The following is a 15372-nucleotide window of genomic DNA, read 5'->3' on the forward strand; positions in this document are numbered from 1 at the left end:
TAGAACTCCTCTGTTTCTGCACTGAAGGGAATAGTTTCGGTGGCACACGCTTCATAGTTTCAGATGAAACCCGGGACACCGCCAGGGATGGGAATAAGACTCCCATTGCATAGCAGTTTGATCTGTTCCTGGCTTTACTTTGAGGATAACAAGATACCCTGAGCTTGTTACCTATACACACTGTGTGGCTAATGAAGCTGGCAGTAAAACCTGATATGGGTGAAGGTGCTATGCAGTAGGAGTGGGATTTCCAGCCCTGTGACATTGCTTCTGTGGTGCTCAGCTGCTGTTGAGGCTGGTGGAGTGAAGGAAGGATGCAGTGCCTGGTATCACAGACAGGGGGTGCTGCTGCTCTGTTGTGTTGGTAACAGGAGCTGGAAGGGTGTGGGTGACGTTGCAGCAGGTCTCTGAGTAACAGTTCCCTGTTAAAAGTCATGCTGCAGTAATAATGGAGCTGAGATCGGAGTTATTAAAATCAATTTGGTACGCTTTCACAGCTCTGGATGTGGAGAAAAGTGGGAAAGTTTCAAAATCACAGCTCAAGGTAAGTGTGCGTGTGTGTGTGTGTGTGTGTTTCTTGGTAAATGCTAGTAAAGGCACTGAACCAAAGTCTTCAGTAGCATCATGTCGTTGCTCAAAGCACTTTGCTTTGCTGTCATTTCCGACCTGCCCAGCCTGCTATAAACCAAGCAAGAGGCCCTCTCTAAATTCCCCTTCTCAATGGAGCAAACACACCCTGGGTTTCTAGGTTGTATGTTTGTGTTTGCTTCAATGGTTCATGTTTCATATTTTCAAGTGAAAGGACAGTTTTGAGCAGAGAGAATACCCTCTGTGTGACGGGATAGATCACTGCTGTTCATTTTTAAACACTGGGGCTGAAGCACAATTTAAAAAGTGGCAGACGAGATCAGAGCTAGGGTTAGACGCCTCTTCTCTTCTGAAAGTTTGCTGAATAATTGTTTTCGCTGCAGCTGAACAAACCCTCTGGTTTATTTTAATTGCAGATAACCTCAACCGCTGTCTGGATCATCAACAGCTATAATATTATAATATATATATACAGTGTGCTTACTGTGTGTGTGTGTGTGTATATATATATGTAGTATACTGCATGCCATACCAACAGTATAGTATGCTACTGTATTCCGTCTCTAGGAGTCTATTAGTAATAACAATATTTGAATATTACTCCAGTAAGGTGAAAGATTCAAGACCAGGCATGTCCATTAATGCTTGCATGCAGATGCAAATAAACCAGAGCTCTGTTTCCTCGGGCAAAGGGACCCGTCAGACACAGCCTATATAAAGCCTTGATCAGGAAGCTGTTTTTGCGTTGTCAGCCCAGAACTACTGATCCGACTACGAGGGGTCCGATCAGCCCGATCAATAATGTGTATTTTTTCCAAGGTGGAAAAATATTGGGAGGGCTCATTCAATCACCTTTCATGCCCTCTGGGGGCCCGGTTTAAATCCGGCATGGGTCACACAAGTGAAAGGAGTCTGGTGGTCTCAAGAGCCCACATTGCAAGACCACCGCATGAGCAACACGGTCAGTTCTTGCATTCGGAGCTAAATGAATCAGTATAATATCACTCCTCATACCCTATTCAACAGAACACGGGACACTGGCGGAGGCACTGGGCAAAGCGCTGGTCTGCAGTACCTCTCGTGGCATTACGCGAGAGAGGATGTTCGTTTCAGTGCTGGACGCTGTTCCGTACCCCTGCCCCCTGTCCTGCCTGTAACCCTGGCCGGCAGCCTGGGGATTGCATCTTAAGACAGCCCTTAATCCCTCTCACTCACCATGCTGCTGAGCCTCCAACAAGGAGAGCCTTTCACTTGCTTTTCAATACGTGTTTTTTTTTTTTTTAAAATAGTGCAGCAGGAAGCGGTGGAGGCCCGAGAATTCACGCTGGCCTAAAATATGTTACAAAGAAAAATAAATAGAAGAACAAGAAACTCATTTCATAACAGAGCTTTTTAAAGTTCTCTTTTCTGAACTTTGCTCCAGAGAATTGCTCGCTGCTCTATTACCAGCAGTGTCGCCGGGGATGGGGTATATGTGGGTGACGTCAGTTCTGTGTTTCTCAGTAACAAAAGCAATTCCAGGTAGATTGTGGGTTCTGCGTTTTTCTGTCACGTTGGAGCATGGAGGCAGCTAAACAGGAGTAAACAGAACCTTTGACTTTTTAAACATTTTTATTTATTGTGTCTAGTCCACGCCTGTACTTGTAAAACTGGGGCCTTTGCCAGGAAGTTACATCTCGATTCCAGATGATCTTTGGCTGCTATTTTACCACCTAATTACTGATAATATAGCCGTTTCCTGGCATTTCACAGCATCAAAAAAACACCTGGGCCGCTACGAGACACCTGTATGTTTAATCACTTGATTGACACCCGTCTGTGTAAGAATTCCCCACTGCTAACGTAGCAGACAGGTGTTAATTACCCTGCTGCAATCTTCAAAACAGAGACAAGGGCACCTTATTATGTCTTACAGAGTTTGCAGAGTACTGTTTCATTATGATGCACCAGTGGGTGTAAAACACTGACTAGAAATAAAATGATTGGGTCCTGGGATGGTCACTGAAAGCCTTTAATGTATTATTATTATTATTATTATTATTATTATTATTATTATTATTATTATTATTATTATTTCTTACTTATCCTGTTTATGTCTTTTGGCACATTTTATATCTTGCAATTATTGCTGGCAATTTTTCCATTGTACTCTTGGTATCTTTAAAAAAAGCCTTGCATTTCCCCAAAACCAGTGTGTTCTCCTTAAAAAAAAAAAAAAACTACAGAGCAATTTTGATCTGCTTTGCTGGAAACAAGGAGCCCTGTTATTGGGTGATATCCGAGTGTGCTCTGAGAACGCCTGGAATTGCGTGCTGTATTAACACAGCAATGCCGTGCTAGCTCACTGCAGGGTGACCTCAAAGCAGCCAGGCTGCGACTAGAACTGGCGGGTCAGGCGAGCGTGCTCTGGCTCACCTTCTTGCTGTGATGTGTCAGCGGAGAGCTTGGCAACTCTTGGTGGAAAGTCCACCCAGGTTCAGTGCCAGTGTGTTCCTCTCAGCTAGGCCCTCGCTGTGCTTGGGAAACCCCAGCGCAGTGCAGGTATGCCTGAGGGAACGTGGCAGGGGGGCAGCGTCGGTGTGCAACAGTTCCATTGGGTACATTGCCTGCAGAACCAGGAAGGGATGCTGAACCTGAAAAGAGCCTCGTTCAATAACAGCTCCAATGAGAACTGATTGTCTAGCAGTGCATGTTTTGAATTTTCTCCCAGCAAACCACAGAAAAAAGCAACTTCCTTTCTGCCTTCCTGTTGTCACTGAAATCAGGTACTGTACAGATTCAGTTGAGAAGCCTTGTTTTAAATGATAACAAATCAGCACAGCAGAGCTGAAGCGTCATGCCATCTAACCCATACTCGGCTTTCTTTTGGTACTTGCACTGTATTTACACCTGGGCTTGTTTGGTCACAATTGAATTACTATGCAACACCACACATGCAATTACAGCAGAATTACTGTAGCTGCTTCAGTGTCGCCAGTCCTTGTTAGTTGTCCAGTTTGTTTGCATTCTCTAAAGGTAGTTTCAGATGCAGATGCCTACCAGCTTCTCCCCATCTTTAACACTCTTGTCCGCTGTCACTAAACAGGCATGCCCGCCCCGCCTCTGCATGCAGCAGCAGGTGGTTATGAATGTCACATGCAAGCTCTGTTGCAGCTCCAAAAAAAAATATTTGAGTTTTTCAATGCTGTTAAAAACAAGAGCTCACTGCAGTGCGCTTACAGCTTGGTCTGTTTGCTGTGTTGTAATGGGTGCTGCTGCTTGCGTCTGCAGGTTCTGTCTCATAACCTGTGCACGGTGCTGAGTATCCCACACGACCCGGTGGCGCTGGAGGAGCACTTCAGAGACGATGACGATGGCCCGGTGTCCAGCCAGGGCTACATGCCCTACCTCAACAAGTACATCCTGGACAAGGTAACCGGACCCACCTGCAGGGAGTGTTAACATTGGGCTCTGAGCCTCTACTTACAGACTCTTCCATCCTTAAATGCTGAAGCATCCCAGGGTCCTGTTTCTTTATTCAAACAGCGGCTGTATTTAGAGCTGCTGCCTCCACCAGTTTCATTAGCTGAATTGACCCCTTTGTCAGATATGCATCGGCCCTTTTTAAAATGTATTTCAGTGTGCAATTGGCAAAGCGTGGTAAACCAGGGGATAAGCACAGGAAACTGCAAACTTACCAGGCAAACAACTGAATTATATTCAAGGGCGTGGCCCTTTTGCCCTGACAGAGCGCAAACGAAAGACATTCCCCATTAAGAGACAGGGTCAGCTGGGCAACTCTGAAAGATCTGGGGCTGAATAAACAGCCTTGGTTATCGAGAACACAGAGCCAAAATGAGCTTCCTTTGGTACGTGTTTATTTCACTGTGGTGCAATTAGCTACATGAACTCTGGGTTTCATAACCTTGGCTAAAGGCGCTATAAATATGTAACTAAATAAATATTAAAACTACAGCTGTTTAAAGGGTTACAGGAACATGAAGGACTGGAAATCAGCCCTTATATAAGCTCTAGAACTTTGGATGTGTTACATCAAGTTTTGAGCCCACATTGCAATGCAGGAGGGAACTGGAACACACTGAGACGCTCAGAGGAGCTCTGGGGTTCTCGCACCTCTGTCCCTGGCGTCTCTCTTCACCCTGGGTGTGTTGTTGTTGTCAGGTGAAGGAGGGCTCCTTCGTGAAGGAGAATTTCGATGAGCTGTGCTGGACGCTGACTGCCAAGAAGAACTACCGGCCGAACGGGAAGACCAGCATCCCCCTGAAAGACGCCTTTCGCTTCTGGTGCCTCTTCAACTTCCTGTCCGAGGACAAGTACCCCCTGGTCATGGTGCCTGACGAGGTGAGAGCTCTCTTCTGCCCCCTCCACACTGTCAGTATCGCCTCCTTGGCCTGCCCCGTTACACTTCTATAGAGTCTGTCACAGCGCCGTGCCTTCATCTGAACGGGAACAAATCAGCTGCTCAAATCAGAATCGAATGCATTTTAAAAAGCTGTTCCAGTCTAGGGGCACAGCAGCTAGGCGTGTGCCGAGACCTGTTCTTGCTATTGCCTTTTCGGCAGGTATTAAATAAATCCATTCAGTAACACGTTGATCTCAAAACAAGAAAAGACGTCCTTCTGTCACCTTTACAACCAAGTACCAAGCAATGGCACTTTTAGAAGCCGATTGGAAGCATGTTTTCCTTTCATATGGTGAAAATGTTCATTGTCAGTTTACAATCTATTTAATAATAATAAATACTTCTTAAAGACAGTCATGAATATGACCCCTAAAAGCAGGTAGAATGTTTTGTGTAATTACCCGCAGTCCTGATGTTGCTCAGCCAATGCCTCAGTCCTTCATGGTTTGCTATCTGTTTCCACACCGGGTCCTGGGATGTAAGTGCGTTGGTGGTATCGTGACCTGCTATCACACCTGCAAACCTTTGAGAAACTGCTCCAATACAGAATCCCCCTCCCACACGGGAGTGCACTCAGCCCCCACGTACTGTCAAAACAGTCTCACCGCGGTATCTGCTCAGCGCGGACTTTCCCAGGCTGCGCGCTTGTCACTGCAGTTCTTCCACACTCGCTGTAACACCCAGCGTGTTTTCAGCAGTTCTGGGAATCTGCACCCTCCAGTCTGCTTTTTAAAGACGCATCTATATGTAGACAATGGAAGCCAGCTGAAGAGAAACGGTGGCCGTATACATTGTGCCAAAAATTCAACTCGCACAGCAGAAAAAAAAAAACACACACACATTCAGAAACGTTGGGCTCCTCATTTTATGGGGTAGAATCAAATTGCAACTTCTAAATGACTTTATTTAGGTTCAGATACTTTAGGGGAAGCTGGGAATTGTAGTTTTTATGCACGGGCTCTGGGTTCTTCTCGAGTGCGTGTAGAGCTAGCTTGGGTTGATCTGACTCGATGCCTGTGGTTTCCTGTGTTGTAATGTCAACGCCACTGCACAGCAGCTCATCAACACAGGAAGCAGTCAAGCACTCATATATAATATATAGCAGCCCCTGATACTGATGTGACACAGCCATCTGAAATGTCTTTATAATATATAGTTGTACTGACTCAGAGTCAGAGCAACCAGTAAGATCACCTGTGGCAAAGTTACCCAATTCACCAATTCAGAACCCAGCCCAAGCAGGGTTGACTTCTCCCCCTCTCTCTGTCGCCCTCTGCCGGCCAGGTGGAGTACCTGCTGAAGAAGGTGTGCATGGCAATGAACGTGGAGCTGAATTATGTGGAGCTGGAGGATTATTTCAGCCAGGAGCCCCAGCAGCAGAGCGGTATCGTCGTGTGGAAGTTCCTGGAGCTGGTGAACTCCGGGAAGCTGACCAGGGGCATCGACAAGGACACTTTGAGCATGGCGATCGAGGAGGTGTATCGAGAGATCGTGGAGGACGTGCTCAAGCAGGTACATGCGGAGAGATACGCAGCCCCTCAGCGATGCAGCCGGGCTTCCAGAAAGTTATCAAATGAAAAAAATAAAATAAAAACGCCCTGGGAATGCATGCTGTCTCTCGTGACGTGTTTGTATTGTTTAAAAGCCTCTAAAGTGATGACTGGGTCATTACGGGCTGCAGATTACACAAGCGGGTTTGCTCTTCCAGAACAATTTAAACACCTTGCAGACTCCTCACGTTAAACCGTCATGTTCTGTGACTCACAGAGAGTGCTTTAGTTTTTTTTATTTTCCAGCTATTATTATCTGCAAATAGCTTCTATGTGGGCTGTACCGGTAGTTATTTCTTTTGACCTCGCTGCCTTTTAAAAGCCGGTTAGAGGTTTGTTTAACTCTCACCCGAGACTGCACAGAGACTGTAAACTCACCTGCCACAGTTTGTGTGAGTGACGCGTAACGCCACGCCCATCACCAGGTACATCATGAGCGTCTCTGTTTCCAGGGTTACCTGTGGAAGAAGGGGCAGCTGCGGAGGAACTGGACGGAGCGCTGGTTCACGCTGAGGCCGAGCACGCTGGCTTACTACGTGAGCGAAGACCGCAAGGAGCGGAAGGGCAGCATCCCTCTGGACAGGAACTGCTGCGTGGAGGTGAGGCTCTCCGCTGTTTATTAACACGCTTTCCAGCCCCTCGCTGTTCTTCACCGTGCTGGCCTGTGCTTCACCCTGCTTTCACTGTGCTTCACTACACCTTGCTATAAGGGAAACGTTCAAATCCCCCCTTCTCAGAAGCTGGTCGATAAGGGTGGCGCACTGGCAGGTGACCTGCTGCCTTGTGTATTCCAGGTGCTGCCGGATAAGGACGGGAAGAGGTGCATGTTCTGCGTGAAAACGTCGGCCAAAACCTACGAGATGAGCGCCTCCGACACCAAGCAGAGGCAGGAGTGGACGACAGGTCAGTGTGCTGAGGGGCACCAGCAAGTCAGCCCAATGAACTCTTTCTAATGAAGACCTATTGCTGGTTGGGGGGGGGGTCAGCAGTAATTTCGAGGTGCATTCGGCAATCAAAAATCAGACTACGAATGACCTGTCAGTCATATGAGCAGTGATACAGGAACAGACGCTAGCATAGTGCACAGTGCCTGCATTCACACATCACCTTAGAGCAAGAAGCGGGGTTCTAGCGATACTCGTCCTTGCTAAGCACTCCGTTGCTCCTGAATAAAGAGCCCGCTGTTTAAACTCTCTGGCCAGAGACTGAGTTGCTAGTTCAGACTGGGCTCTGTGCAGTAGCCTCGCAGGACCATGCAGCCCGGAAGCAGGAAACGGTTTGTAAGCACCGAGCGCACCGCATGCAGGGGAAGTCACGTGACCCCAGGCAGATCTGCACAATCACATCCAGATAGACCAGGAGACAAGGGCAGAGGAAGCACTCCGTCTCTCATCACAGGGGCTGCTGCTGCTGCTGCTGCTTTCATCACAACAGCTGGCGGTGCCACACTGAAACTCTAAACTTACTCCCTTGTTCCTATAGCCGTTAGTTTCTCAACGATGCATCTGGAATTTGTATGCAGTAGTATAGAAGCCTCCTCTCTCCCTCTGCCCACTCCCCTCCTCGCACTCCCTCTCTTACCAGCTATCCAGAACACTATCCAGCTTGAAGCCTATATATCACTAGATTGGAGGCTGTGTGGTTTAGTGGTTAAAGAAACAGGCTTGTAAACAGGAGGTACCCGGTTCAAATCCCAGCTCAGCCACTGACTCACTGTGTGTGACCCTGAGCAAGTCACTGAACCTCCTTGTGCTGCGTCTTTGGGGCGAGACGTTGTTATAAGTGACTCTGCAGCTGATGCATAGTTCACACACCCTAGTAGTATCTTGTAAAGCGCTTTGTGATGGTGGTCCTCGACTCTATGATATATATTATATATATATATATATATAGAATCGATATCTCCACCAGCCATCTATTGGGTCCCGGGAGGGAGTGCCCACAACAACGTGTGTGGTTGTCACTGTGTGTTATCGACACAGATAAGGAACTAACCTAAATGAGTTTGCTCTGACACAGGTCACTGTGGTCCAGGCACTCACTCCCCCAACCCCCCCCCCCCCCCCTCTCCCCAGCTATCCAGACAGCCATCCGCTTGGAGGCCGAGGGCAAGAAGTCTCTTCACAAGGACCTGAAGCTGAAGCGGCGGGAGCAAAGGGAGCAGCGGGAGCGGAGCAAGATGGCGAAGGAGGAGGAGATGCTGAGGCTGCGAGCGCTGCAGGAGGAGAAGGAGAAGAAGCTGCAGGAGCTGGAGCTGCTGAAAGAGGCGCAGCGGCAGGCCGAGGTGCTGCTGCAGCAGGACGAGCAGCGCAGGAGAGCCCAGCACGAGGAGATGCAGCGCACGCTGGAGGTGCAGCTCCGTGACGCAGAGCAGGTCAGAGTCCACGACACTTGCTCCCTGATCAACACTGGGGTCTGGCTGAGACTCCACTGCACTGCTCCCTGATCAACACTGGGGTCTCACTGTAGGGTTCTCCCCCTTTATCTTTGCATCAACCACATAGAATCAGCAGAGCTATATTCTCTGCCCAGTACTGGGGGAGGCTCGCTGGTGCGCACACCAGTCTCTGATTTGACTGTGCTAGTGCGTCGGTTCTTATCCACTCTGTTCCAGCGCAGTAATTGCACCCCTCTCTCTGCTCAGGCACGGGCCAGCATGCAGGCAGAGATGGTTCTGAAGGAGGCGGAGGCCGAGAGGCAGAAGAAGCGGATCCGGGAGCTGGAGGAGATGCAGCAGGGACTGGAAGAGGCACTGCAGCTGGAGATCAAAGCCAGGCAGGACGAGGAGGCCTTCCGCTACGCACAGGCAAGGTACGAGTCTGAGACACGCACACACTCACATACGCACGCCCACACTCTCTCACCATTCAGCTACACACAGGCAAGGTATGGAGTCTGAGACACAGACTCACTGCTGAAGTGTAAAGACACACACCACTCCAAACCTCACAGGGTGCGCACACACCCACACTTTGAAACCGTCCTAACACTACGTTAGGATGAGCCATTCACACATATGCTTTTGCTGGTTACTCCTTACAGCAGCACAGTATGTAGTGGACTGCGGTCTCCAGCCCATATAATTAAGGGCTGGGTGCGAACCGCAAACCAGACAGTTCAAAGATGAACACTTTACCATTCAGCTGAGGAGCGAGCTCTGTAGTGGAGAGGTGAGCACGGGTCTTGTGCTGATGTAAGGATGATTAATTATCAGCTGCTAGAGACTTCATCTGCTCCACAAGCTGCTTCTGCGACACTGCCATCATTTACAAGAAACATGCTGGGTCTGAAACGTTCCACGTGTGCTTGTAAAAAAACACCTTCTTCAGTGTGTGAAAGAGACTTACCAGGCATTTTAAATGAACTCCAATAGAGTCTCTGCAGAGAAAGTGCCCTTGTTTGCCAGGGCTCTGTAAAGCTATTAGTTTGATACCGTGTGTTGGCGAACCAACCCAGTGGGCTCTGGTTAATAATCCGCTTATGAAGAGCGGAATAAGCTTGTGTGACACAGACTGTTGGAACTTGAAACCTGATTGGGATGGCAAGCTTTCTAATAAATCAGCCTTTGAGTCCAAGAGCTGCCTCTCTCCCCCGCAGGCTGCTGGCTGAGGAAGAGGAGAAGCTGAAGCAGCTGATGTTCATGAAGGAGGAGCAGGAGGAGTACATCCTCAAGACCCAGAGAGAGAAGCAGGAGCTCAAGCAGGAGATGGAAACCAAGTCCCGGGCTCTCGAAGAGGCCCAGCTGCATCTGGAGGAAGTGAGGGTCAACCGGCAGAGAGTAGACCAGGATGTTGTGGTGAGTGTGTCTGCCTCTGTCTGTCTCTCTGCCTGTCTGCCTGTTAAGAGCTGAAAAGAAGTGAAAAGGTCTAATTAAGCACATTATTAGTTCAGTTAAGGGTCTAGTTCGGTTGGAATGAAAACCAGACACAGGAGCTCCCTGAGGACCAGGGTTGGGAAGCCCCGTAACAGAGCCTCACTCTTCAGGCCTTGTCTGTCAAAACAGTTTGACCCCCCCCCTCCCCATTTCAGCTTTTAAAGAAGTGGCAAGATGTCCTAATCACAGGTGTCCTGGTCTCCATGGGAACTGCAGGAAAGCAGCTTCCTGTTTCTGGTCAGGAATAGTCAGTGTCTATTTGTTTGTACAGTATTGTGTACTACCCTGAAAAAAAAATGACTAGAATACAAATCAGCAGACCACAGCGAAACCAGCAGTGTGGCAGCACAGTGGATTTCAAAGCAGTACTGCACAGTGGTGTGGTTTAAGCAATAGGGTGTTTTGGTACTGCAATTGACATTAGCACTATCGCACCTTAGTAGTGAAGCCATTGCATGATCTTTTGTGTTGGTCCAGCCTTTTATTCATAATTGATAACATACTACAAGAACTGCCTACTTCCAGACATATAGTTCATAAGCATCCAGTCACACTATACTGTTAGTGACGAGTGACAAGTATACTTATATATAAGCAGGAGGAAAATACAGGCTTTAGCCAGGGGCTCATTTGTAAGCATAAAGTTACCAGATTTTGTAATGAAGGAAGAGGGACAGCGTTTTTAGTTTCTCGCCCTATTTCACTGCGCTTGATTTACAGCAGCTTCCTTATAAAACAGCATGCTTCACACTCTCCTCTGCATGTTTTAGTAATTGTTAGGTCTGAACCGCGCCAGTGGCAGGCAGACCTGTCTGATGAACAGGAGCGACAAACCCTCGTTTTTGGGGGTTTCACTGTTTGGGTGGTGATCCTTGACGTCGCGTTCCACAATATATCCTTACACTTTTGTCGTTCAATTCATGGAACAGAGTTGTTTTTTGTTTTTTTTTGTCGTACATGTTATGTATATGTAGATTTTGTTTTGCAAGAGAAAAATGTTTCCTTTTTCATACGGTTCATCATTTGCAAGCCTTTATATCTCTGAAGAAACGTTTCTGGATCTGAGATCCGCTGCGATCTGGCACACACGAACCCCAGCTCCTAGCTAATTAAGAGCTCCTCTTGCTCTAGGCTCAGAACTAATGCAAGCATGCACGCTCTTTTCTGAAAGGGCATCCGTTCATGTCTGTTGTGTTTTTTTTTCCTGTTAACCCTTTCAGGCTGCCCAGAGGAAACTGCGCCAGGCAAGCACCAACGTCAAGCACTGGAACGTGCAGATGAACAGGCTGATGCACCCTATAGGCCCAGGAGGTAAGAAGAGCCCAGAATCCTGTCTGTCACCTCTTATTACTCAGTGGCTGTGAAAGAGGATCTCTTCTGAAACCCTTACTGCAGTGTACTGCTCGTCCCGTATCGTGCACCTCTTCCCATCCTTATCCAGAAGCAGGACCCCTGCCAGCAAACCAGCACCTTATCAACCAGATTCTGAGAAGAGGTGTTTAGCTTTTCCTGTAATGTGGCCAACTTTTATAAAGGTTATGAAAGAGGCTCTCTTCTGATCTTTCACCTGTTCACTGGTTACACTACATCACTATACACTCCAGCTCTGTCTTACTCAATGTCTTTCTAAAACTAAATGTATTTTTAATATATATATTTAACAACAGTGGGTTAACGCAGAAACGACAGCCAGTGTGAGCTGTAAACAGAACATTCACCTCATGACATCACAGAAACAAAACCACGCCTCCCCCTGACCTAGATAACACGCTCCTGCACGCGCGCGACGTCGCCTACAGGAAACTGAGGAACTGACTTCAGTTTCCTCTCTGCTCTGCCTACCCCTCCAGAACCCAGCTCTGTTCAGGCTGAGAGCTGGGGGGAGTGCAGATAGCTCCTTGGCAGGCAAGACTTGAAGGACGCTGTACAAACCCCACTGCAAGGAATAATAATGAACTGTAGGATCTGAGGAGGGCCACTGTTGCTTGCACCTGCAACCGGATTTTTGATTTTGTGGACTGATTTTTAATCAAAGGTTAAGATAGGTTATCCCCGTTGCAAAGACACAAAACCAAAGAATGCACAATTACCCAGCCATGCACTGATCTAGCTTCTGACACCCACACTGACCAGGATTAGCTTTATTAGGAAAATGCATTGATGTTATTTTCTTGTTGTGAATTGATACCAGTAAGGGGGTACGGACGCACAGCTGTGTTATAGAGACAGGTCTGTCTCGCCTGGCGGGGAGGAAGTATGGGGGTTCAGTGACCCGCGTGGTCGATATAGAGGAGCCGTTCTTCTCCAGGACACGTGCTACTGTCGTGCAAATCTATTGAAAATTGTGTTGCGGCTGCTCGACCGTTCAAGCGTGGAAGAGGTTACAGAGAGGATTCCCCTAAGAGACAGCAGTGAAAGGGTCTAAAGACACGGTAATGGAGTTCAAACAGCAGAGCTGTGGTCTGATTGAACTGAGGGGGAAATTGCCTTGCAAATTCACCGTAGAGAAGCTGCAGTCCACGCCGGCGAGGTGAAGAGGGGCTGCTGTTGTCGGCGTTGTTCTTAAGCACGGACCTCTCCAAGAGACCGACCCCTGCAGACTGGAACCGCTCAAAGAGCAGCAGTCTCTCGCTTTCTTGCACAGCGCAGTGATGATAGCAATTGATTTTCTCTCAAACCACACTACATTTGCAGTCTACGCTTCCTCGCATCCCAGACAGATTTCATTGACCATCTTTTGTTCTTTCTCATTAGCTTCGAGACAATCCAAATGAAAACCAATGGAGATGTAACGACTGCAGTGGTGTGGCTCACACATAGCATCTCCTCCTCCTCCTCCTCCTGCTACAGTAACAGCACAACAGCAGCCCGAAACTTAGTGCCTTATCACATCCTACCAAGACTCTTCATGACAGGGCTACTGACACCATGGGACTGCATCTGGAGACTTGTGTTGAGGCCGGACACTTGCTAGGGTTGACTGGAGTTGCTGTTAGATTGCAGTGCTGAGGGTTGATAAGACTTTGCAGCTGCCTCTGCCTGCATGTTGGGTTTGTGTGCGCCTGCCCGCCTGTCTGTCTGTGTGTGTGATGTATTTTTTCTCTCTATCTCTTTCTCTCTCTCTTCTGCTCACCTTCCCAGACAAAAAATCCTCACCCGGGCTCGGGGGGGTTCTCCAGCTTCCGCGTCCCGCCACAGAAAGATCCCGGACTGAAGCTGAGGCAGAAATCCGAGGAGAGAGAGCGCAAGGAGAGCAAGGAGAACGTGGACAGCGAATCGGCCCGTCGCCTCTCGCAGGCTTCTGACATGGACACTCGGCCCTAAAAGGAAGAGCCTGTGGCATCCAGGTAACGTGCCAGGTAACAGGGCTTCTGTTTGGAGAGGCTGCCCTTTGACATCAACACAGACAGATCCTTCCACAAACTCAGCTCCCAGCCTCTTTGAATGTGCACGGAATCGACTGGGTTCAATCCGTACAAACCTGGATGTTGCTTTTCTTTTGGGTTGGTTCTGGGTTTTATTTTTCCAAGTCGTTTCAACAGAAATGTGTCCGAACTTTAACAAGGGGTCACCACATCTGCCTTGCCTAAAACCCCACAGACAGAAGGACTGCATGCTTCAGTATTCAAAGCACTGGAAGAATGATTATTGCTGCAAACATCATAAGCAACATAGGAGTTTTAGTAGTTTGATTTGAGGTGAAATGGCTTTGGAAACAGGCAGTACAGCACACACATGAAAGAAAAGATAACTTGACATCTTCCTGTCAGCCCCCTGCACTGCGCAGAGTTGCGGTGCTGGTTTGCATAGCAGATTTCCAGAGAGAAAGAGGCCCGGCTTCAAATCCTGCCTGGGCGCCATGCAGAGGGAGTGCTGTGTTCTGGTTCACATCACAAGCAGACGAAGCCAGACCTGGGCTCAGTCACAGTTGTAACTGAGCAATTCACAGTCAAGGGACAAACAAAATGTGGCCTTGATACAGCATTTCATAGAATTTCTTCCAGCAATACCTTTTGTATAATTTATTAAGTTCTTAGTTGAGCGTTAGCTTCCCCTTGAAGAGTGAATCCATTCCTGTTGTTATTTATTTCATGCAAACTCTTCTAAATCACTTTTTTAAGATGATTATTCTCTTAATCAAACAGACCAGTGAGTTACAGCGTGTTGCAGCATAGTCTTAGAGGCATTCAGATTTGTTATTACAGTGAATACCACGTCTGTGGAAAATGTGTCAGTCATTGCCTGCTTTACAGCAGCCCTCCAGTGTATCGTGGGAAACGGGTGGCGGTGCTGTTTGTTCTGCTGTTCTCATTTCTAGTATGGATGCACGGTGCTTTCCTGCCTTTGCTGTGTCTTTCACAATGCTGCACTGCACTTGCTATGCACTCCACAGGGTTCCCTGCACTAACAAGCTACACAGAGCTCCAGAGATCCAGTCCAAAAATGATTCTCCTGTCAACTGTAGCTTTGCGGCCAATATTCGGAAAACAAACAAAATGTACAAAGCTTGTTGCTGTAAAACAAAAAAACTAAAACCCCTTTGTCTTGTTTACTGTTTAACTTGTACAGTTTGTATGTGTGGGAACAACTTTATGAACACTTCTGAAATAAATGTATTTTAAAATGAGACAGAACTGTCAAATGCATTCTGTATATTTGCTGCCTGTTAAACTCTCTGAGACCTGATGCCGCTGTTGTAATAGCATGTGAAGAGATCTGTCTGAGGAGTCCGGTTCCCTGTAGGGGGTGTACTTTGGGGCGATTCTGAGGAGAGCAGTGGGGTTCAATGTTTCCACCACCTGCTGGGTTTGAGGGAAGCCGTTGTTCTTGACAGGCAGGTTTGATAGATGTGAGTGCGGTTAGTCAAACAGCTCCTGACTTCCTGCTTCGGAACTGCATGAGCAGCGACTCCAGAACCTGACCTCAAAAGAACTGATAGTAATGTTCTTACTCTTATT

General features: G+C 47.8%; 1 protein-coding gene across 3 annotated transcripts; it reads left to right on the forward strand.

Annotated features, from left to right (window-relative positions):
* Positions 1–392: 392 nt before the first annotated feature.
* LOC121299932 (differentially expressed in FDCP 6 homolog) lies at positions 393–15036 on the forward strand. Of its 3 annotated transcripts, none has more exons than XM_041228176.1 (11): positions 393–544; positions 3859–3999; positions 4750–4929; positions 6275–6502; positions 6993–7139; positions 7335–7443; positions 8616–8914; positions 9185–9351; positions 10138–10336; positions 11635–11725; positions 13556–15036. In XM_041228176.1, the coding sequence occupies exons 1-11, from the start codon at positions 449–451 to the stop codon at positions 13717–13719; spliced, it is 1821 nt and encodes a 606-aa protein (XP_041084110.1). In that variant the 5' UTR covers positions 393–448; the 3' UTR covers positions 13720–15036. The 3 variants fall into 3 exon arrangements, with proteins under 3 accessions (XP_041084110.1, XP_041084112.1, XP_041084111.1); XM_041228178.1 differs by having other exon boundaries at positions 13169–13648; XM_041228177.1 differs by lacking the exon at positions 3859–3999.
* The last annotated feature ends 336 nt before the right edge of the window (positions 15037–15372 follow it).

This window comes from Polyodon spathula, chromosome 25 (genome assembly GCF_017654505.1).
Source record: "Polyodon spathula isolate WHYD16114869_AA chromosome 25, ASM1765450v1, whole genome shotgun sequence".
NCBI lineage: Eukaryota > Metazoa > Chordata > Actinopteri > Acipenseriformes > Polyodontidae > Polyodon > Polyodon spathula.

Excerpts from the sequence above, each read along its gene's own strand:
- LOC121299932 (XM_041228176.1), top strand. The coding sequence starts at position 449 with ATGGAGCTGAGATCGGAGTTATTAAAATCAATTTGGTACGCTTTCACA. Across the intron at positions 545-3,858 it reads TTTCAAAATCACAGCTCAAG|GTTCTGTCTCATAACCTGTG; the intron begins GTAAGTGTGCGT and ends TTGCGTCTGCAG. Across the intron at positions 7,444-8,615 it reads GAGGCAGGAGTGGACGACAG|CTATCCAGACAGCCATCCGC; the intron begins GTCAGTGTGCTG and ends CCCTCTCCCCAG.